General features: G+C 35.3%; 1 protein-coding gene across 9 annotated transcripts in view; it reads left to right on the top strand.

The window, feature by feature from the left end:
• The window catches only part of LOC106665671 (high affinity cAMP-specific 3',5'-cyclic phosphodiesterase 7A-like), a 78,674-nt gene that overhangs the window by 34,512 nt on the left and 18,707 nt on the right, over positions 1–25,455 (top strand). For all 9 annotated transcript variants that reach the window (XR_001340327.2, XR_002910203.1, XM_014392277.2 and 6 more), the window contains one exon: positions 21,461–21,527. Coding sequence is in view for 7 of the 9 variants with exons in the window: in XM_014392277.2 (XP_014247763.1) it covers positions 21,461–21,527 (67 nt within the window). In the remaining 2 variants the exon portion in view is untranslated. The remainder of the gene's footprint in view (positions 1–21,460; positions 21,528–25,455) is intronic.

The following is a 25,455-nucleotide window of genomic DNA, read 5'->3' as shown; positions in this document are numbered from 1 at the left end:
CAAAGTTGCAGTCGTGGGTAAATAAATATATACATATATACATATATATATATATATATACATATATATATATATATATACATTTCAATATATATATACATTTCACACACATTTCAAAAAAATTCTTTCTTCTTTCTTCTACAATCAAGGTGACTCATGCGATACAGATAACTCGGGTTAAAACACATTATAATATCTTAAAAAAACCATAACACTATCAATTATTTGTAGCCAGAAAAAAAACGTGTTAACTTGTTCGATAGAAAACTCTTATGTGTGATTAATGTCACGTCGTCGAACTGTTAAGATTTTAACTTAGCAGGCAAACTTTAAGAAATCGTTAAACGTTATTTTTGTTTGCGTACCGGTTTAAATGCTCGTAACGAAGATTATTTTAACAGAACTATTCCGCCGAGGTGGGTGATGTGTACACAATGATGTTTTCCCAAAAATGTATTCTTACCGTTCGGTAAATACGAATTATGTATATGTTAGTTTAAATTTTTGTTTAGGAATCCACATTTTAAGAGCTCGCAGAATCGAAAATATAGCTGCGAATGAGAAAAATTTAACGAGGCGAAAGCAAAACGACTGTCAGTAAGTGTTTTCGGGAAAATAGATAATAAATAAAAATCGAGTAAGAGGATATCTAGTACTCTGAGGTAGTGTTAATGAATGTGTGAAAGTAATTTATTAGCGTGAATGGAGGGAGGGTTATCGTGTACTCCCGGGTAGTGTAAATAAATTGTGATGTGTGCGTGTAATTTATTAGCTTGAATGGAGAGTCAATTTCCCAATTATTCCGAAGAATATCTAGTGCTCTGGAGGAATATGATTGTATAAAATGTAGGGACGATGAGGTAGGTTTAGAAATTAGTTGGTTTAATATGCGAGAAACATAAAAGAAACGCAAACCTAAGACGTTCTACTGTCAGTTGAATATTCTGATTAATGGTTATTGATCAGATTAATCGAATGGACATTATTTAAACTTTTTTTATTATTTTTTATTATAGTTGTTTCAAAATAGTTTCGTTGGATATTGTCATAACTATGTATCAGTCAGTATATATACACGACATAAACTAATACGGATTAAATTAGGTTTTGTCAACAATCACAATTTATGGTTAGCTATCAAATTAATATTGCTTTTTTTTAGATTTATGTTAAAAGACGATAATTATAACTAAACTATTTAATGCCGAAAATGTCTAAGTCACCATGGCAGAAATTTTTCGTATTGAACAAACTAGGTTGGCATATACCATGGGCTGGTTCCAGAACGTAAAAAAAAGGCTGGTTCGACGAATAAAAACGTGTTTTTGCTTATAATTAATGTTGTTTGCCCGGAGAACTTAATCTTTGTCTTACCTTGACATTCAGTTCAGTTTCCTTTGATCTCAGGACCTGATTTTTCATTTCTAAATTCCAATATTTAATCATAAATTTAAACATTCATGGGAAAATTAATTTACTAACTAAATAACAACCAGACTAAATTAAATAAGGAAAAAGTTGCAGTTTCGTTGTTCACTAAATTAAAAGAATGGAAGAGAAAGAAAAACCCCTTGCCCTTTTCCTTACCTTTATTATTCTTTCGTTTTACAATCGACTTTCTTGTTTATTTAAATGTATATTTTGTCCAACTGACTGATCTACTGGTAGATGGTTAGGAATGGATCAAGGACCCCTTCTAGAAACAATCCATAGTTCAAGATATTCTCATTTCCCTCAGTGCTTTAGAATGCATAGATGTGAATGCCTTTTTTATCTGGGTTCGGGGACACTGCGGGATTTTGGGGAAAGAAAGTGCAGGCATTTGTCTCTGACGTGGCTACCGATGAAGGCGACCCTACTTCAACCCACACACTGATATAACTGTTCAAATAAAGTAAAAAAAAGACGTGGAAGCAATGGCAGAGAGCGTGGACCAAGATAACAACAAACTAAGGGAAATAAAGCGGAATGTTGCGCTTTGGACCTTGTCAAGAAAACAGGAAGAACTTGACTCGTCTGAGAACGGGCTCACTCATATTCTTTCTTTTTTTACCAACCACTTCTTCGCGCATCTACAGGCGGGCCTCGGTAATTAAATTAGTTCCTATGATATGCAAATTTAGGGGATCTTACGATATTAACAGCTTCGTTCGGCCTTGCCCTAAAAGGAGGGGCTGAAGGAATGTAGGCAAATATTTTTCTTATTATAAATTTACCTAATCTAATAGGGCTCTCTGTCTTTTGCTGGTAATCCTTTTGAATACTTTTTCAATACACCTACAGCATTGACTCGTCTAATTAATAATTGCACTAGCCGAATTATCCCTTTAAATTTAATAATCGTTCCATTCAATTTAATAATCATTTTTATCAAATTGATATTTGTTTCAATCGAATTAATAATCGTCCTAATCAAATTAAAACTGTTCTTTTCAATTTTTCGCAAAGTCTCTCCAACAAACGGCAGAACAAATCGCTGTCGCATTTCTGTTTGTAAGTACATCAACTTGAACTATTTGTTGATTGTTCATCGCTAATGTAAGAGTAGCATTTCGCCCACGAACGGTTGGCCCGGAGATGACAGCCCTTGTTCCCACACGCGATCTTGCTTGGCTCCGACTTAGATGGAGTTGAAACCCGAGCCATCGATGAAAATCAGTTTGGATCTTTTCTCAGGTGCCCAACACTCAAATCATAGTGAAAACTAATGTAGATTGCTCTCTCTTCAATGTATTCATAGGATAGAAAGACTCCGAATATGCTGTACCCATGTTTATTCTACGATACGAAAGTGCTTCCTTGATTTGTGTCACAGTGTAGCCATTGGTTTCAATTATCTCTTCTATAGCATCAATAGCTTCGGTTGTTAGAATTGGACGTTGAGATCGGTCCTTGTTTTGAATTAGTCATTTTTCCTGAACTTCCTATAGATACTGTATCCAGTTTGTAGTTTTAAATTTACTTTCATAACCGCATTAATGCATTAATGTTGTGTCTCTCCTCTACTACCTTATGACTATTGACTTTTTATTTTCGGAAACGAGGTCATACCTTCCTCTTGCCTCAGCTGTTCTCGCGGCATCCATCAAGGGATCCGTACATTAATGATTAAGGACCACGTTAACAATGAACAGTAGATCGTGTTAGAGGCTTGGGTGTATCCTGCAAAGATGAGCTTAGGCCTCGGCATGTCCTTTTCTGTTAATCCAATTCCCGGGACTGTGCAGTGGGTGCTCCAAGGAGACTCCAACAGACCCTTCCCAACCCTTGGTTGCAAGGGGGATTTCCAAGCACAAAAATGGAGTAGCCTTGAGAACTTGGACACATTCTCTAAAGCACAAGCTGTATTCGTGTTTCCCGGCGCGCATGATCTCCTTAATCACTCTCCGCTTACATTTGGAAGATAGGACGAAGGAAGCGAAAGGCATGCGAGGTTGGAAAGACTGAGCCTACCTTCAGCCCTCGAAATGCGTTGAGGAAGTTGTTGGCTTGCGAGCTGGCCGCGGTGCATCAGAAGCACACGGGGGCTAAGGTACCAGATCCTGTCAGCATAGACGGGGGAGGGTGCATCTGAACTAAGGGGCGGTGAAAAATCGTTCCAAGTCCAAGTCCAGCTGTATGGGAAGGGACTCGTAGTGGCTTAGTGGTGACGCTCCTGGCAAGTACTTAGAGAAAAGCCTGTTGTTCGGTAGTGACCTTATGGGCTTCCTTTTCCGAAGGCAGTCTCCTCTAGGGCATGGTTAGAAATTCCTCTTTAAACGAAACCGCGGCCGGAGTGGATCCGGAAGTTTCAACGCTAGCGGAGCCCCAACACTGGGTGATACAGTTGTCGTATCTATATAGCGATCGCGTTGGGAGTCAGGCTATGCATTTTAGCCCCTTTGTGTATCCCGTTACGCGTGACCCACAGTTAAGTTCACAATGTTGACCCACTCTTTCGGACGGGAGAAGTCGGCATGTCTGTTTGATTGGTCTGTGGATGTAGTGGATTCCATACCGAACCTCACGGTGTTCACACTATCTACCGTGAGCGGAGGTGAGTCGCTCCTACCTTGAGAAACTAAACGAGTGATAAGGCTTATGTGCCAGGTGCGCACGTTAAAGACCTCATTGTCTATAGACATTGCGACCTCAGTGAGAAACATGCATGCTCTCGGGGAGGCTCTGCGTTGTCTGAAGCAGTTCTCCAACCGCTGGCCGCGTCACTCATGTTAACGAACACGTACGTATCTGATTAGAAACTGGTGACAACGTGACAAAGAATGAAACAAACAGCAAAGGAAGGGATTTTACAAGTTTCAATACTCCATTTCTTTTAGCAAGGCCGAAGACCATAAAATTAACCCAAACACCAATGACAAACTCATTTTCAGTTCTTCCGAACTTTGGTCTCTTCAGTTCCCGAACGATGGAATATATATTTTGCAGATTATTAATTTGAAAAGAACAGTTATTAATTTGATTGGAACAATTATTGATTTGGGAAAAAGGATTATTAAATTGAATGGAACGATTATTAAATTGAAAGGGGAATGATTAATTCGGCTGGTACAATTATTAATTTGACGAATCAATGCTATATATAAAATATTTTAATAAATAACTTTTAAAATTGGTTATAAAGAGAAATCAATCCGGATATAAATGTTCAGGGTTGCGTTAAAATCACTCACTTAATTATCACTAGAAACTTATAAACTAGTCAGGTACTTTATCGAATATAGGTCGGCTAACAGGCTTGAGGGCCTCAAAGGTGCCCTTTTCTTTAATCAGTTCATTGAGGGTCGGTGGTCAAGTGTGGCGGAAGAGGAGCTTTAAATTATTAAAGATTCCCTCGCATTCTGATAGAGGTTACACTTGTATACTGTGTGTTGGATGCTGTCATCGACTACAGTAGGGACACAATGGTCTGAAGGGCTAAGTTCTACGGAACCGGTGCAAGTAAGTGTTGAAATTTACGTGTACAGTCATTATTTGGGTGATCCAAAAATCTGGTTGAAACCACAATGCTCTGTCTCCATCCTCAATGGATATCGAATGGCTAGATCACCTCCTCTTTATAAAACCTGTACTCTACTGGTCACAGTTAAGCATGTATTAAAAGAGTGTGTATTAAAAATATGACAAGGCTAGAAGACAACTGTGCCTTGACAGTCATTTGTCGTAGATACTTGGACAATCTTCCTACGATATAATTATATGCTCAAAATCTAGATTACTCTTGCCAGTTGGGTATGGGGGTGGATTGAGTTTCTTGGTGTGGGGGGCACCCATCTGGCAATCATGACGACCCCAGATTTGGAGGGATATGAACTTGGCATTGGTATACACTCTCTTCAGATGATATGGCCGATAACAATTAAGTACAAGGTACAGGTACGTTCATGTTTGGTGTAAATGGGTGTGCATTAGGTCGTGGGGCTTCCTCCTTGTCCGTTCCCGGAGCTGCTCAGCCACCCTGTCATAAAGTATTTTAAAAAACTTGCTTATTAATTATTAAACGTAATTTTTAAATGGTTTTGATTGTATTATTAATATATACATAATCATTATTACTCTATTTAAGTGTGGTTGATCTTTTTAAAAATATTCTGTTGAATTGAGAGCAGGCTTAATGTTTCGGCTTAGAAGGCGAATTCCTTTGATATGGCGTGATTGACTTACCCCGACTAATTTCTGATCGACGTAACCGGAAGGATCTAATATCGACAGTAACTTGACAACCCTGAGACCTCCGATTATGCTATATTTCGGATCTTTCACAATAAGACTCTTCGCACCTTTTTTATTTTCAAAATATTACTCTGTTTATCGATTAGGGAAATTAATTTATAATTTATCCCTAAAGAAACTCAATCATAAATTTGACACAGTATGGATGCCATATGGATTGAAATTCCAGAAATGTACCTTTATTTAGAAAAAAATATCCTGATGTGCAATGTGCGTCTATAATTTTGAACTTGAAATTTAAATTTTGGACTATGACTATTATTTGGCAAAGAATATATTTTTGTATTTGACATCCTTAAGATCCTACATATCCTTTCAGACCCGGTTCCTGCTGAAAAAGGTTGGTCGATGTGTCCCACCTGATTCAAGAGTGCACCTGTCGGCAATTTATTGTATATTACAAAAGCTGGAATTGCTGGTGGACTGCGATAAGTGCTAGGCTCAACTCTGTACATGTTATGTACATACATGTGCAGATTTGAGCTTATATAAATCCAAAACCAAATCAGACCCCGTTGTGATTATAATTATAATTCCTCTCGATGTTTTTATACGACAGGCGGCCGTCAGGCGTCATAATGTCATAAAGCGTTCCAATTTATTGGGTTGTCCGGAAAATAATGCAGGATTTTAAGTTTTCATTAAAAAAAATCTATATAAAATATTCTGTTTACGTTTACAGGATTACNGAAATTATTTTGATTAAAGAACATTGCTTTAAAGTAACTAGTTTCTTTTTTTTTGTTTAATACCAAAATCCTGCATTATTTTCCGGACAACCCAATACGAAGGTTTTGATTACGACAAATTCACCGCCCCTACCGACCGACATAATACGCACTTGTGGAAAAAATCGCATAAATCCCTCGTTAAAAATTAAAATTGGAAGAAAATATTTTCTTTAATTAGAAATCAGCCCAAATCTTATTGCTCAAAGACAGAACATCAGCATGAGCTTTATTACTTCGGCACTCATTAAATGGGGATTAAGAAATTATATTGAATAATCATAATGTGATGTAAAAAATAATTTATGTAATAGTCCATAGATGTAAGTATATCTATACAGGGTGTTCGGCTACTCGTGTTACAAACTTTCCCAGTAGATTCTACGTTCAAAATGGAACCAAAATTCTAATTAACTACGATCCGAATCTCAACGGTTACGGATATATTCCATTTTTTTGATGTTTTAAGATTTCACGACCTTGCTTCAAATAAACAACGATAACTTCAAAACTGAAAGGTATTGGACAAATCCGTTGAGACCGTTGAAAGCAATGTTAAATTTGCAATAAGATGAGATCAATACTAATTTTGTAAACCTTGGTGAAATAAGAGTTTTGGTTGCCAGAACTTGAAAACAATTTTTTTCAATGTTGTAAAACTTATTATGGTGATTCTAAACTCTATTTCCAAACCTAGAAACCAGTAAATTTCAGAAAACGTATTCCATTTAATGTCCTTTTAATGGTGTGATTGCTTTTTTAATTACTTTTTTCAAAGATATAGAAATTGCTGAAGGAAAGGAAAAAACTGTGGTTGATGGATTGGTAAGGAAAGATTAATAATAATAAAAAATAAAAACCTAAGGAAATTTTGAATGAATTTATTAAACTTTTTTAAATTTTGATTGGAAATGCTCTCCACCCTCCGCAATCCACAAACGAGCCCGTTTTCTTATATTAGCCATTGTAACTCAAAAGTTTAATTCAATTTTAAGTTTTTCAACAGCGGACAGGATCCGTTGCTTTAAAATTAGAACATAGTGTTAACAAGATATCACATAGATAACTAAAAACGTTTGGAATCTTAAAACTCTTTTATTCCGGTAAATAATCAAAGTTGCAGTCGTGGGTAAATAAGTAAACACTTGCTCTATTTCGGTTTCGAACCCAAATTAAAAAAAGGTCGATAAATTTATTCAATATTTCCTTAAGCTTTTTATTATTTTATTATTATTAGTCTTTCCACCGTACCAATCCTTCAACCACGGTTTAATCCTTTCCTTCGTCAATTTCTTCTTCTTTGAAAAAAGTTATTAAAAAAGCAATTACACTACTAAGAAGGTTATTATAAAGTGGAGTACGTTTTCGGAAATTTTCTGGTTGCTAGGTTTGGAAATAGTTTAGAATCATCATAGTAAGTAAGTTCTGGTTTCTAAAACACTTATTTAACCAACGTTTACAAGTTTACTATTTATCACACCTTATTATAAGTTTAACGTAGTTTTCTATGGTATCAACGGATTTGTACCAAATCTTTTAGTTTAGGAGTTTTCACTGTTTATTTGAAGCAAGGTCGTGAAAGCTTAAAAAATCAGAAAAAGGGGAATAACTCGGAAACTATTGAGATTCGGACCATAGTTAATTAGGACTTCTTGTTTCAATTTTGAATGCAGAATATAATGGCAAAGTTTGTAACACTTGTAGCCGAACACCCTGTATATAAGTGTTCCATTAGATGTACATGTAATATTCGAGTTTTTTAAATTTACTACGACCTATTGTATTCTACCGTTCTGTAGATATAGCACACTGGTGAGCCCTAGTTCATCAAGGTACTTGATTAGGCCCGGTTTCAGTGGTTGAATTTTTTCTACAGATACGTTGTACATCCCAAAACTTTCTCCTGGGGGCAAATTGGCTCCACGGTTTGTTAGTAGGTGTTGTGTTTTCTCTGCTTCTTTCCAGAATCTGCACCTGCCGTGTTGGGTTGTAACCAATCTTCTTCAGATGCCCATCCAGTCTGCAGTGTCCTGTCGAGAATCTTGTTAAGATGCGAAGTTTTTTTTTCTTCGTTTCTTTCTTTCCAAAATTTGCTGGAAGGTTCTTGGATTGTTTATGTCGAATGAGTAAATTCCACTGTTTCCTCATTTACAGTTTGTCTTTTTATCTAAAGTATTCATTGATAGTGTAAATATTGTATGCAACAGAAGGGCTATAGGTTAAGGGCTCAGACCTATCGGCAGTATAGGTTGTACCTATACTCTTGCAATTTAGTACGATCTTTGAGGTAATGATGCCTGAACTTAGCGGTTTAATAGCTGCTTGATTACATCTCTCAATTGCAAGGACTTTAGCTTGGAAGTTACTGGTGTAGTTCCCCATAGTTCTAAGTAATTAGATCCAGGACCGGATACTCCTGGCCCCGAAGGTTCATGTGTCTAGATCCCTAGTATCCACCAGCAGATAGTGGCGTTCTCAACGGGAGAAGTGATCTTTTAAGTTCAAAGCTTTTCACCTAACTAAGGTTAAGACTTATTTTGTTTGACATTTATCATAATAAAAGAAAGTAGTTCGCTGGTTTTGTCTGTCAGTCTTGTTTCGTCATTTCCCCAGTGGTTGGTTGGTCTATAATCGTGTAAACAATGACATCATCTTGCGGACCTCAACACAGTGTTCCACAAGAAACTAACTTGTTCTTCTCACCCGCTGACCCTTTCAGAAATATCATTGTCAACTTAATTTTGAAAAAACTAGAATTTCTTTCAGTAGGACGAAATCATAAAATATGTTGCAACTTTTATTGTACGGAAAATTTCCGATTGCAAACTTTATATGTTATTTTCTTTTAAAAGGATTGGAGCTGATTTTCGGATAAACAGTTGGTTTTTTTTCCTAATTTTATTTATATTTCCCTCCCTTCCAACTGCGGACAAAGTACGGAACCTCGTACTATCATACATCGACTAACACTTGACTTTCACACACGACCGAAACGTCAAGAAGTTATGACACGATACAGGGCTCATGCACGACTTCTTGATAAAAGTTCTGATTTACCTCTCAAAAATAAAAGGCTACTTTACAGTACCATATGGGCTTACGAATTGTGGGATTCAGCCATTTAAATATTCACCGCATGCAAACTGGACGTTAAGGACTGTTAATCCTACGAAATTAACAATTAATAGAGTGTTAATCCTACGAAAAATACTTGATGATCCATTTCATGTATCGAACGTAACTACACACAAGTAATAATAAGTATTTCCTTTCATTCAAGATGAAATCCATTCCCGTTACCGCAGATTTCACATCCTCCCCAACCACCGTAAATCGGCACACCCAAAAATTCCCATCCTGATAAATTCCCTGGAACCTTCCTCGACGGCTAAAGAGACGATGGACGCGAGATCGCCATTCTACTCCATTAACAATGATTTAGCAAACTCTTTTTTTTCACCAGTGACTTTTATATTCATTCTAATCGTTTTATACAGTTAATACAACATTACAACAATCTGTACACAACTAGTTACACGACTAATTAATGATGACATATCTCACGATGCTTTTAAATAATCAAACAATTATTGAACCTTGTGTTGATTTACTGTAAGTTCTGAATATAAAACAAAGTTACGATTGCAATAAAAAGTCATACAATTAAATCTCATTTTTCTGGTTAACAAATCTTTAAAACAAATTATTCTTCCTGAAAAGATTTTCTTCTTAAAAAATAGTCTTATCATGACATATATTAATAATATTTATATTATTATTTATAATACGGATACATTCCCGTATAACGTGATAAATACATAACGCGCTGTATTATTTAAGTTGAATATATAAATATATTATAAGACCTAGACAGTCTTATTAATTCCTTTTTAACTGTATAGAGCGTTCTATCGATGGATCCTTATTTGCGAAGTACTTTTACACTTCTTTGGCTAATTCAAGCTCTTGGCTTAGATTGCCAGAAGTCAAATTTGTTGTCATAACTCTAGCTTTCCTGGTGGTTACTTATATTTCAACTAATAACGCTATAAAACTTATTTTTTCCTCTTTTCAGTAATCTTCGACATCCGGCACAAGACAATCCAAAAACCACCCTCGGAATAATCTAGCTGTCCATTTCTTATTCGCTTGCTAGCAAACGGAAAATGTTGACTTGTACCGTTTCATTGCACGTGGATTTAAAAAATCAGCAACGGTTTCATAAGAAATTTCCTCATGCTTCTGACATCGTAAATATATTTGTTTGGTCAATGATAGAAAAGATCTATATTTTATTGCACAGTGTACATTTGCTGAGCTAAGAATGAAATGGCTTAAAAAATATGTTCTACCAGGGAATGAAGAAAGCATTCGTATGTTTTCATACATTATACCATACATCCTTTTGGGTTGTCAATTCTATTTCAATATTAACTAAATATACGTTTATTTACCTATTACAAGTATATACAATTATTATGTATTTGTTTATTCGTAGGTACAGTGGACTTTCTGTCTATATAAATTAAATAAATAACCAAACTGTAAAATTTCTGTGTATGTATATAATGTAAATAAATAGACTTCTTCTTATATATTATACATATAGTATTATGGATCGAGGTCGCGATGGCGTCGTGGCAGTCGTGGGTTCGAAATCCGCTCGTGACCCTGGCTTTTTCATTTCAACCTTGGTTAATGTATGTTGGAAACATCATGGTTAAGAAGCTCTAGGTGGGCGTGATCCCTTACTTGGTTGGATTATTTTCTGTCTAATAGGCCATTTTCAGTTAGATTTAATAGTTTCCTATCTTAGGTTGACTATTGCGTTCCCCAGGGATCTCACTCAGGTCCATGTTTATTCTTCATATATATNTATATATATCTTTTAGTGATGTCACCAGCGTATCAGAATTGCATCTCTATTTGGCTGATCATTTAAAGCTGTTTAATGCTGTACGCCCCTTGAATCGGATTGTCCTTCCATTCAGCATGATCTTAATGCATTTCACGAATTTGTTGAGATCAGGGATGCGGTCACAAAGAAGTGAGTATTGAAACTTCTCGCCAAACTTTCGACCTTAATCAGCAAGGCTAAGTTAAATTGTCATAAAAAAATTCGCTTACAATAAAACATTCTAAACCTCTAACAAAACAAAACCAATAGTCGATAATAGTTAAAACCTTTAATAAAGTTATTTAAATTAAAATTAAAAAGCGTAACTAAATTTGTTTTTATAAATATAGGAAGGTAACCAATGTAATAGTATAAAGGTCGAAAGCCTGGCGTGAAGATAGAATACTTCTTTCTGACCGCATCCCTGACACTCAACAAATTAGCTCTAAATAGAAGGTCGATTCAGATCACCTTCCTTAATATATTTGTTTATTTATTTTCTACTGAGGGAAGTCTTTAAGATATTAGATCTCGGGATAATTTAACATTTCTGACCATATTGATGCTGTGATCTCAAAGACTTCGAGGAACTGGTGATTTTATTGACTTATTTGTCATAAGTGTTTTGTTCCAGTCCTTGTGTAGAAATCATATTGATTGCGCACAAATTGTTTACGGTCAGCGTGGTTTGAGTAATCAAACTTGAGAGTTTAAAGGAGGTTTATTGTATGTTTCAGAGATTTTTGATGGAGATTTCTTGATTGGTTTGGGCTAAATCCCATTGAACATCGATGCGTACTGGCTTCCGTTATCTTTTGCTGGAAATATATAACAATAAGACACCACATCCCTGATCCACATCTAGAATTAAGTTTAAACGTTCCAAAAGGCATTTGAGAGTGGATGATTTGTTTCATCGGGCATATCATAGGACGAAATATGGTTGGCCCAAGACGTGGTTTCTGTCTCTTCTCAATACATTTGGGTGTGATGCTCGTTTTTTTTTCCAATAGTATGAGCTTATTAAGGTGATGGCATCTGATAAACTAGAAGGAATTGTATAGTTAATGATGTTTTTCTGTTTACTAGAGACAGTCTTATTTCACCGAACACAATTATATTTCCTACTGACAGCTTTCTACTGAATCGAATATTGAACAGCAGAGTTCAGTTAAGTAATCAATTTGTCGTATGTAGGTTCGGCAGACGGTTATCCTGATAATATGAGCTGTTTCCAGATAACACACCCCATTTTTATTGGAGGGATCTATATTTTACAAGATTAATATCATTCATCTTTAAATATATAGGCAAGTGTTTTGATCCTAGAGGATCGCAGCCTGCTGACTGTTGGGAACTACAGGCCATCTCTGAAGAACAAAATGTGATATCAACCGCGGATTTGTTTGAATGAAGGAAGTATTGAACCAAAGTTGGTCCTCCCGTATTTAAAAAGGAAAGTTGGCAATTATGCTACCTCTAAGAAATTCCGTCCCTTTTTATCAGTTCTACTATTTACTGTCTATGGGCATGTGATGACAATTAAAATCACATACAAGGACGCATTTTGTGTCCGTTTTTTTTCCTTATTGGCTATTTTTATTCCGATTTGTTGAGGTGAGCTGGTGGATTATTTCTGTATCTTCTTTATTTCCAGATTATTTACTACCTACCTTAGCGTAAGATTTTTGATTTACTCGTATTTTAGCATCATTTGAAATATTGTCTTGGGCCATAAGTACCTTAATTGATTTATTGTTTTTTAAACTCCGGGCCGGAGTTTTCACAAACCGAGTGAGAACCTTGGAAACGTATACATTTCAAAATTGTCTGTGGTTTTGTCAGTCTCTTTTGTGTTTTTCGAGACAATCTTAGTGCACCGAAGTACTCTTTGAAGAGTCCGTATCTCAATCTCTTAAAATAAATTACGTTTTTTACAAATGTATCAATCTTGCATCATACATAATGTACATATACATTTATAATTATCTGGTAATATTTGACCAATTATCGAAATTAAGACTGTCCTAGGGGGGGGGGGATTAGGTTGCCTACATCGTGTGTTGATTTTGATTTGACTGCTTTCCGGTTGAATCTTTTAACTACCACGACCTCAACACTCTCCTCTCGGAATTCCTTATCTTGTAATTTAACAAATTTAATTCCGCCCCCCTAATCCCCTTGATCAGGAGGAACTTAGGCTTGATATTGTTTTCTTTTCAAATGCCGGATGTTACTAATAGATTAGCGGCTTGAAGCATATTCACCACTACTCTAATGCAATTTGGTCCAGCTTTATCAATGCTAACAATGTTATTTCGTAATTTAGGGTGTTTGTCGAAGATTAGTTTACCTACGCTCATGGGATGCAAACGTGACAAGTCTTTATTTTGTTCACTAATATTCCCTATAAAGCCGTTCTTCCTTTATTCAAAATATTTACAACAGTTTACACATATTTACATAGGAGTGCCAGTTTATACTGCAACCCCCTGCTTCAGTACTTAATTTTTAAAAAGAGAGTTTCAACAAGACAAAACAAAGTATGTTAATTTAAGGGTAAAAATCGTAAGAAAAACCCTAAGCCCTACGGTTTAAACAAGAGTTCTTCGTTCTCTTATGCCTGTATACAAAGTCCAAGTCCCCAATTTATCGAACTGACTACTGCTTTGCTCACACCGTTCAAAAAAAAATTCTTTATGAGATGTTTTATGTTGAGTACAACGTAATCCATTTGTAAATAAACATGATATAGGCTTTGTCCTTAGATCTAAATAAACGTTCAGTCTTCATTTATATGAATTTCGTTATCATTTAAATGTTGTAAACTTTTTTTGTTTCTCCGGTCCTACTTGTTCATAATTTTTTCCCATAATTGTGGATTTTATTTTATTTGCGGGGTGACCGTGGGTATTTTCTTTTCCTTTTATAACAGATTGATGATTGGGATCAGGTATGTGGTCCAAAATTAAGTACTAGTATCTTTTTTGCCAAGCTTTCGGCTTTTTATTCAGCCTTCCTCAGGGCTGGATACGTAGTTAAAAAACATAAATAAAAATCAAAGTTAAAGCGGAACGTTCAGGTTTTTATTTTATTTTATTTACTTTAATTTACATATCGAGAGATGCGGTTTGGTGTGACGTAGGTTTAGAAAAACATTTTCTTTAACGTGCCAACGTTTCGATCTTTATTGAGATCATCTTCCGGGTCTCGGATTTATAAATATTGTTTAAATTATACAAATACATATAATATATGACTATACATTTATAAAATGATATACACAATATAGAAATTTTAGGTTTACATGTAAGATGTACACGATATAAACATTTTCCGTTTAATCAAAGTATTTGTACTCACTCAAAGTGTGTTTTCTGTGTAGATGTGTTGTGTGTCGTGTTGAGAGTATCAGTGAGATATTATTGTTTTTAGTTTCTATGTTTGATTTAGAAGGTTTTTTATTTATTTATTTTTTTAACTAAGCATCCAACCCTTAGGAAGGATTAATAAAAAGTCGAAAACTTGGCAAAAAAGATACTAGTACTTAATTTTTGACCATATACCTGATCCCAATCTTCAATTTATTAATCATCGCTGGTCGATAATTCTCTGTGTGGTTTTCCTTTTATAGTAAAAATAAAACGGAAAATACGAAAAAAGAAAAAAATTTTTTTGCTTTGAATCGCGTTGTTATCTCGATCCTCCAAATACAAACGTCACACGTACGAGCAATAATAATATAAAACTATGCCTATGTCATTCCTAGTCATACTAAACATTTCCATGATCCAGATACGCTTAAAATTTTACTTCCACTGTAAGACCAACAGTAGATTGCTATTCACCCCTTTGGGCTTCCTTTCAATTCACCCATAACACTCAGCATAGGAGCGGTTCAAAAAAAAAAAAAAAAATACAGAACAATCGGACAGTACAGAGATACACCATCCTCATCATTAATGACGGAGGTGAAATTGACGACTGTTCTGTACACAAAGAATTTATTTGGTTGTAATTGGTGTATATTATTGTATAAATTACTACACTCCTTAACATACCGAATTAATTTTCATGTTCCATCTTATCATTCCAGAAGTCAAATAACCTTCTCCGTCGATTGCCATAGAACTAATTTTGCCAAATTCAGTTTTATACCAAGAACAACAAATTTTTTAAACTCGTTCGAACATATAGGTATATTTAATGTCAGTTTAAGCAATTTTTATTATTGGAAAATTAAATATTGCATCATTAGCATAATTAATATTGAATTTAATGTGTGGTGATTAGTGACCGTTAGTCGAAGATTACTCAGAAATCGTGAGATGCGGTCTGGTGTGATGTAGGTTTAAGAAAAACATTTTCTTTATCGTGCCAACGTTTCGATCTTTATTGAGATCATCTTCAGGGCCTGGTATTTACAAACATTATTTAAATTTAACAAATGTGGAAAAAAGTGAATTTATACAATGCGAAATATATTTTTTATATTCATTCAAAGTATTTCTACTCACTCAAAGTGTTTGTTTTCTGTGTAATTGTGCCATTCTTGCGTGTCGAGTTGAGAGTGCCATTGAGATATTGTTGTTTCATGTTTATATACGTTGGATTTTGAAGGGGTGGGAAAGGGAGTCGGTATAGAAAAGACATTTCTGTATAAGGCGTCTCTCAACACGACACGCAATAATGGCACAATTACACAGAAAACAAACACTTTGACTGAGTAGAAATACTTTGAATGAATATAAAAAATATATTTTGCATTGTATAAATTCACTTTTTTCCACATCCTACATGTATTTGTTAAATTTAAACAATGTTTGTAAATCTCAGGCCCTGAAGATGATCTCGATAAAGATCGAAACGTTGGCACGATAAAGAAAATGTTTTTCTGTAACCTCCTTCAAACCAGACCGCATCTCACGATTTCTGAATAATTGAATTTAATTATAATTAATAATTGATACATAGTTTTAATACATAATTCAAATTGTTTCAATTCATTCTAAATTATTTAAGTTTTATTTTTATTTTTTGTTTGTTATAAATATTTATAAATTTATGTACAGTTATAACCTTAATAAATTTATGATTTATCATTTTAAATTGATGATTTTAAGTTTATTGTCTACATTTGTAATTGGGAAACCGTAAATAAATAATTCCTACGATGGTAAGGAACGAGTCTGAAAAAAAAATCAAAATCGGACCAGTAGATTTCTAGATTACCTCTTACATAGAAACAAACTTTCTTTATTATATTAGTATAGATGTAGTAAATTATTTGCAGCAGTAATTAAAACCGTTATTCAGATCGTGGTCTTAATTTTGTTCGTGAAACACGGGTTTTATAGTAAATGAAAGTCAAACGGCTATAAATCGTGATTGGAACCCCGGGCAGGGTGAAAAGCCTACACTTCTCACTTTTTTTTCTTTTTTTTAAGTATATGTCTATATTAAAATCAGATTTCACGATAGCGTGAGCCGGCAACACCTGAGCCTTATTGGAAATGGAAAAGGCGAAAGTATATTGGTAAACGATATGTTGAGCATAGAACTTGATGGAATCATGGAGAGGGTTTGAAGGGGGTTGGCTGTGCCACAGGTGGGGGGTAGTTGCCCGGGCTCTGGCCACGTGGATTCTTCGCTCGATACAGGTTCAACCCTCGCCCTCGCCCAACCCCCTCCAGGGACACCCACGCCCTACTCTACACCCAATTCTCTCTAAAGGCAGATTATAAATAAATTTAACTATATATTCAATACACTCAGTTAAAAAAAATCGTTCTCCCGAACCAAAAAATGTATATATATAATAAAACGCCGGTGATCACTGTGCGTTGGTCACAAGAAGATTAAAATTTTAATATTTGATCAGTTCATGCTATTTTAAAAAAATGAATCAAATAATTAACGATTTTTAAATATTGAAGTTTATTTTTGAAAAGAAAAACGATTTGTGTTAGTTTCAGTGAGGTGTTGATATCATCTGTTTGTATTTATAATCAGAAGAAAAACATTCATAGTTAAAATGTTGAATGAATCTCATAAAATTATGACTAAGAAACTACTGTAAAATATTATCGCATAATTTTTAAATTATTTATTTAAGTGAAGTAGGATAAAGGCATTTGTAATCATCATTATTGAAGCAACTTTGTTTTTGATACTTGTTAGCAACTTTGTATTAGCATTATTTACATTGTTAATCTAATTAAACTAAATAAATGAAAAAGCTTAATGTTTGAATTAAATGTAAATGAAAAAAGAGACTGGGAGTAAGGGTGGTTTATGTTCATCAAGCACTGCAGCCTTCTGGCTTATTGTTCTTTCCTAGTTCCGTAGTTCAGTGTCGATTTGATCATTTTAAGGAGTACAGGGTCATTTTATTCCAGGTTATGTCTCAACTAAGCGGTTGCTTCACATTATGTTGATGATGATGATGGTACTAGGAATTGGGATTATATTCGCAAGCAATGCAGACTTCTGGCTTTGCACTTTGCTAGTTCCTTAGTTCAGCTCAATTAACTCGATCCATCTTTGAAGAAGTACTAGTTCATTGATGCAGTTCCTTTTCCTGGGTTTTCTTTGTACTCCAGGTAATGTCTCCATTGAACTGTTGCTTAACATTCAAAGATGATATGGGTGGCTGTTTCTTCCTCCTCATTGCTTAATCTACAAATGGAGATATGATTACTCAAAATGCCCATGTAGATGTTTTCTCAGATGCCAATAACCGGTTAATAGTCCTACCACTCCTCTGATCTCTCTCTGTAGCAGAGTTTGCTGTCGTGATGAGGATTGTTCTAGCATATGTTTACTGTGTCTAGCGCCTGTAGAGTTTATCCATTTCTCCTTTTGTCTTTTTTGGATCCATTCTGTGTGGGAGAATTATGTTTTGTTTTTTTTATCACAAGACTAGGTTCAGCCCCTATATACGGTCTTGCAGATCCTCCTCTGGCCAGTGAGCCTGCCATTTTATAACTCAAAATGCCTTTAAGCGTCTAAGAGCCCATTTGTTGTATGGGGTTCAGTGTAATTTATTATTGTATAATTAAGTTTTTAATTCATAAAGTTTTATAGCTTATTGTACTTGCCAAGTTAGTTCAGTGCAATCCGACTCGATCCTTTTCTAAGAAGTACTGTACATTGATGTTCTATCATCCTTCGCTAATCTGTTTTTGTTTTTGTTATCCCAAGACCTATATATGGCCAGTGTGTGCTTTTTCGTTATTCCAAATTTCAACTGTGTTTTGGTACCCAAGATATCATCAGGTTTTCTGTTTCCCCAGGTTTTGGAGATTTTTGATGCATTCACTGACTATTTTCATATGATTTTTTTTTACATGCTGTTTGGCTATCCGACCTTATGAGGATTTTTTTCCTAAGCCCTTACAAAGGGGGAACGGTTTTTGGACAGTCATTGACTCCACAGTAGACTTAGTTCTGTGGAGTCTGTGCAGGTACTTTAAAATTCCCGTGCTAATTGGGTAATTAAAAAATCTGGTTATAGCCAGTAAGTTATACTCGATTCTCGATTAGCCGTCCCTTGGTACTTTTCTGTCCCATCTTTCCTTACTTGAGTTGTCGATCCATGTAGTTTTACATATAGCATTTACGTGTAAAGAAATGTCGGATCTGGTTTCTAGACACGTCTCGAAGAAACTCTATATCAGAAACATCCATGTTGACCAATGTTGGCTCCTTTCCATCTTTTAGTGCAATGATTTAGAATAAATAAATATTTAGTGGATTCCACAATATTTTATTCCTTAAAGATTACGACAAAAATATTTCTTTTCGTTGTTTTGTTCTTTTTCTTTTTATTTTATTAGGCCAATTTTAGAGGGTACGGTAGCTATAAAATATTAAATTATGTAGACTAATAAATTGGGTAAACACGTTGCCAGTTTTACTATTTTTTTATTTTTTACTAGTTTTGAAAAGTCCATATATACATGATTGTGGCACCGGCACGTACCGATCGTCGTTTTTTCTTTCCTCTGTTTGCCGGTTTTGACAACCTTAGGTGCAGGTCATCTATCTCCCACTCTCATGCACTATTCGAGTACCGTCATCCATTGAGGGTCCGTCGCTTTCAGATATTACGCACTCTGTGCATATGAATGTAGACTGGAAAGTGAGGACCTCCGCGCTGTTAGGAGAGGAAGAGGAACGTTCTCTCTCCTCTTGCCACGACACTACACCCACTGCTTCAGAGAAATTTATGTGGTTTAGCTCCGTGACGGCTTCCTTCATTTTTTTTGCGCTTTAAGGTCCGCCACCCGATCCAATGCGTCAACGATATTCGGCCGGAGACATCTCCCATCCGGTAAACGGTGGTGAGTTTTGACTGGGACATGGTATCCCGAGATTTGGGAGACAGGTCATCATGCCTCCTTGGTATCTTCGAGTGGTTCCCTCGACACTTAGAAAGAATTTGAGAACAAGGATACGAATCGTCGTACATAAATTATCTTTAATCTATTAGAGCTACCTAACTTGACGTAATACCTAAAATTGACGTAATACAAATAAATAAAAGACCTTGTGTTGAACGTTATAAAATTTATGATAAGTGAAATCTTGAAGTTGGGAAAAAATCTCTCAAACCATTATTTTTAACTGAAGTGAAATTGTTCAAAATAATAACTCGAGTCTTTATCACATGAATTTGATTTTCAGATCCCAAAACGATTCGATCAATTTAAACGACAAACCATGTCGATTAGAAGGCCAAGCAAATATTTTCTTTTAATGACTGACTACCGCCTATTATCAGACCCTGAACTAACAAATAAGGCAAGCGTATGTTAAATAAATTTATACTTTTTTTATATTGTTCAATAACAGGACACAATTTATAAGACTTGTCAAACGTGAAACCGCCACTCTTGTGAACCTCCTATTAAAAGGGATCATTCTTCAGTCAACATTTCAATTAATTCTACTACACCAAATTTATCGAACAATAAACATACTTTTATATACACTCGCCCAAGGCGCAATATAATTATTTTATTACGGTTTAATATTTCTATATACAAAAATTTGAAGCAATTCAATTAATAATTTGTATAATTATCACAAATCTATAATTTGAAACTATTGGCGGCACACGCTGGGACAAAGTCGTCAGCAGAAACATTGTCATTTATAAATGGAAGGAAATACATTTCGGAAGACTGGCCCTCATCCTGAAAATTATTTATAAATGACCTGGTGGGCATTAGAGGGCGATCTTGTCTTTTCTAGCTCCATGCATTCCTCCTTTTTTTCATTATTTCGATTAATATTTTTTTTATTAACCATATTTTCATATGTTTTTATGTTATCAACGACAACCTCGGGGAGACGATTTTAATAAATGGTTGTGTACACTTCTAAATTTATTTTTGGTAATAGATTTTTTTTTTTTGTAAATAAAAGTATTTATCTGTCTATCTATTCCTCCTTTTGTAGTTTTACGTCACGCAATTGAAATCATTAATGACAATTTCAGAGATTTATATCGAAACGGTTTCATCACGTCTACTTTTAAAGACAAAGATTGCAAATGAAAAATAAATAAAATAAAATATGCTTAAAATATTAAAAGTTGATATATATAATTCACGTAATTTATTTTACAGTGATGTAATTTGTTTACTTTTAATTTTAAAAAGTTTAAAATTACAGCTTTCATTGGGACGAACTACATAAAAAAAAGAGTACAACATTAACCCGCCCCGAGAAAAATCGAGTACACTGGGTTGAGTGTGTAACTTCCGGGGAGTGAAAATAACTTATTAGCTAGAATGGAGTGTGTTTATTATTAATCGATTTATAGTATAACTTAATCCTGTTACTGACTTTTATCGTTTAAAAGATGCCTATGGCCAGTAAAGACTGAACTGCTGACAACAGTTCATGAACATACAAAACTCCTAACTTCCTGATCCAACAAAGCGTTCCTGGGTAAATTGTGTTTTGATAATAACAAGCTCCTTAACAATGTAACGTTATTATCAATGCAATTAAAACATTTAGTTTAACAACAAATTGTCTAAGTTATATAATTTACATTGAGGTTAATTTTGATTTAATGATTTTTTTCCAGCATGGATCGCCACAACCGTCCTTGGACACATCAGATCCAAACGCAGTACTTATCAGAATGGAAGAACGTAAGTTTATTATTATAAACGCCAAACGAGTTAGATTAAATTAATAAACAAAGATCTTATTGTAACTATTATTTACAGCACTAGAAAATTTGTTATATTGCATTTGTTGAGGGAAAAATGGGATAGTTAAATATATCTTACACTTTTATTAATATAATTTTTATGTGCTTTAATATTGTTTTTACTTTTGGAAAATATTATTGATTAATAGTGTCCTTTGACAAGAACAACCTTGGAAATTTAATTTTGAAAAAAAGAAAACGTTCATACAGATTAAGTAAAAATTAACAACTCATTGACGTACACAACAACGAACAATGCAAATTAATCTTTTTGAATGATAATTTTTTTTTACCTCCCTGAGGTGCTGAACCTAAGGTCGACCTCAGGGGAGTTCACCTACCCCCTGGGTAGGACTCTCCCTTAAGCCAAATACCAAAATGGAGTTGGGCTCAAGGGGCTTTCGACAGCAAGTTCATTTCAGAATGCAAAATATTATATACCCTAACATACAGAATACAATCGCACAAATAAATACATTCACATCAATGTACATTGCACTCACTCTGGTATCGGTGGAGTACTCGACATTCCTCCACTAAACTACACACATTAATAATAAACTAACCTAAGTGAGAGTCAATGGAGTACTTTAATAAATGTCCCTTCATCAACCCTAAGCTCAGACACTACTTGAGGCGCGATGGTGATTTATTTCATCAGCCCCTCACTGTTTGCACTAATAAATACACGCACTCAAACAAAATACAGACTCACATAACATGAACAAACTATATACACTAAAAAAAACTTTCCTCTAAAATCAGAATAGAGGACACGTGACTATATCCGAGAACCACTCTCATGTCCGGAGGCATGCCTACACGTTTGCTATATAGAGTCAAGGAATGAGAAACTTCTATTGTGGAACTCGTCGAACTTTTTCTGTACAAAGGGCAAATGTGCGGCCTTTGGGCCAGGAGCAGGTGTCCGTGTGTAAACCGCGTATGACCTATTCTTAGTCGGAATATATACCCCTATCTCTTGACCTGAAAAAGCCTCTTGGACGACCCTGCCCACTGACGCTGCCATCTTTTTTAAGCATATTATTTACCGCTTATTTAGCATCAGAGAGCCTGATCTCGACGGTCCGGTCAAGAATGATAATTAAAAATGCGTTTACTTTATTATCCAATGTATTATCTACGTTTTGTTGACATTTGCTCAAAAAATTTACAAAATAAATTGTATTCCAGGAATAATCTAGAATTTCACAACATATTTAATATATTAAAATGAATTGGCTAAACAATTGTTTTATAAATAAATTTCATGACTTTCATTAAGGATTTTTTTCTGTACAAAAATTTATACATTTACCAATTTGTTGGTTGCGATAAATAAAAGCTCTGGCAGGACCTAGTCAGACCACGGGGATGGTGATGGAGGAGAGGAGCGGCCATTGCTGGTACTCTCAGTATTTGGGATTGTTGGTTGAGGTTTGGGGTTGTGTTAGGAGGTCACGAGGCCACTAAAGTTTTATACGGTGTGGAGGGTTGTTAGGGTGGAGCTTCTAAGAAGGGCTAGAGCGTGGTTGGTGTGGATGTTGTGGAATCGTGTTTGGATCTTGTCCGTCAAGAACGGGATGTGTAGGTGAATGTGGATGGTTTGGTTAGTGACATAGAAAGAAATATTGAGGAGGCGATGGAGTACTTTTGATTATTGGATTCTTTGGATGTTGAATGGCTTGGCTGAACCGTACAGACTCGGTCCAAATCGGTCTAATTAGGGTCTTGTATATTGTTAGTTTATTGTGTGCACTCATTGTGGATTTGGGTCCAAGTGGGCGACTGGGTTGTCACTATCTTCGGTTCTTGTCTTCTTTGTATTGTGAGTGTTCCACCTAAGTCTGCTGCCCAAGTAGAACACACGGTAGCGGATTCAGTTGGTGGGAGGAATTACCTAAATATATGTGCACTGGTGGACAGATACTTTTTTAAGTGCGAAGGAAAAATAAGAGAGAGTGTGTGTGTGTGTGTGTGCGCGCGTGTGTGCGTGCGCGTGTGTGTGTGACCAATTGAAGAAAAATTCTCTAGGAAACATAGGTTCTTCGTAACCCATATTATCCCTCCTCATCTTCTATGCCAGTTAAAATTTCAATTTAAAAGTTAGAAGCTCAACTTTTCTTGTTCGACAGTTTGTTTTTACCCTTTCAACAATACAAAAAATAAAATAAAGTAGACCTTGAAGTAAGTAATGAAGGAATTTATTCCAGTTGTCAAAGTACGAAGGATTCAAGTTTTTTCATTAAAGCCACAAATTGACTGTAACAACTTGGGACTGAACTCGAATTGCATTATTTGAAAAAAGGTGTCTAAACACTTCTTTCAAAATTCCAATTATATTTTATGTAATTTAAACTGTTAAACCGACCACAGGGAATGACCACACGCTCAAATTGACCAATGAAAATTGCTTAACGCCTCCTGACATTTTGTGTCTATTTGAGATCCACTTGTTCTTTGGACTTATTCCAATTTTATTCACTTTGTATAAACAATCCTGTTTTTATTGTACTATCACAAACTATCGAGGACAATGCGCTTTGTACAAATTAAGTATTAAATGCGATGAAGTTCCAATCATAACAATGGTCGTAACGATCGGTGAAGACAGTCGTGACGAGAAATTGATTCGGTGAGTTTTTTTTAGTTTTATGATAGACAGCATAACAGGTGGTGACTACGCGCGAGTTTTTATTAGATTCTATCATATATTTTTAGTAAGCAACAGTTTTCTGAATCGCCAATATTTCAACTGCGTCGAATTGTCAATTTTCTTTGTCGCTTTTATCATAATAAACTGCACAATAATTGGTAATTAAAATTTGAATTGAACATTGGCCACTTCGTAAAATGCCGCCTTGCCCGAAAGATTTAATGAATAACTGATGGTTCCAATTTGGACGACAACCAATTAATATGAACACTAAACCACAAACTAACTGCGACGCACTAAAAAATATCCTAACTGAAAAAATATGTGTTCAATATGTAACTTACGTAAGGCTTGAAATAATCCAATCTGCTGTGATGAAGTAAGAAGTTATATACAATGTGGGAAGTTTCGGAGTCGACAAACATCTGAGGTCATAGCCGGCCATTTGCGTGTTTGTGCTTCTTTTCCTGGTCTCTGACGCGTATTTTTCAACCTGCAGCATTTGATCGTCTAGTCCTGTCACTGACTGCTATTGTATAAAAACTAAGTCGATGTCCTAAAATTCTAGCCTCTTATTTGTAACTAAGGTTGTCAACTGCAGAATAGACATTAGTTATACAATACATATATTCATCATCACCCAATACAGACAGAAAAAATAATAATCAGTCAAATTCTCTGCCACAGAGCACTCGATATTCCTCGGTCGGGGTTAAACAACCCCTTCCTTTCGCGTTAATAAATTACATCCATTCCAATAAATTAACATAAACACAAACACAATTTATACAATGTATATTTAAAAATCCCTATAGCCCTGAGGTTCCGGAATAGCAATCTGTGCCCCAAGGTAATACAGGTCCGACGATATATCAACATTTTGCCTATAAACGTCAAGCCTTCTACAATTGAAAAGTGCACGACCGTTACATTTTTACATTACGGGCACCTACGAGGTTACTTTCCGGCCAAAAGGTGCCTGTGAATTGTACTTGTATGACCTATGCGCAGTCTTGTCCTTTTCACACATGGACCAGGGACCGATGCCTTTCTCAACCTCCCTCAGATAGGCAGTGATTTCTATTTTTACGAGTTCAGTGGTTTTTTCCATTCTACTTTTTCTGTATTTGAAGCTAAAAGCGGGCATAGTGGTGGGGTCTTCCGGCGCCTTCTTCGGCTGCCCTGGGTGGTTCTTCGTTCCAGGCTATCC

The sequence above is a fragment of the Cimex lectularius genome, unplaced genomic scaffold (assembly GCF_000648675.2).
Source record: "Cimex lectularius strain Harlan isolate CLEC.00 unplaced genomic scaffold, Clec_2.1 scaffold129, whole genome shotgun sequence".
Classification (NCBI taxonomy): Eukaryota; Metazoa; Arthropoda; class Insecta; order Hemiptera; family Cimicidae; genus Cimex; species Cimex lectularius.
The sequence above is the reverse complement of the archived record's forward strand: the minus strand, read 5'-3'. Positions and strand labels throughout refer to the sequence as shown.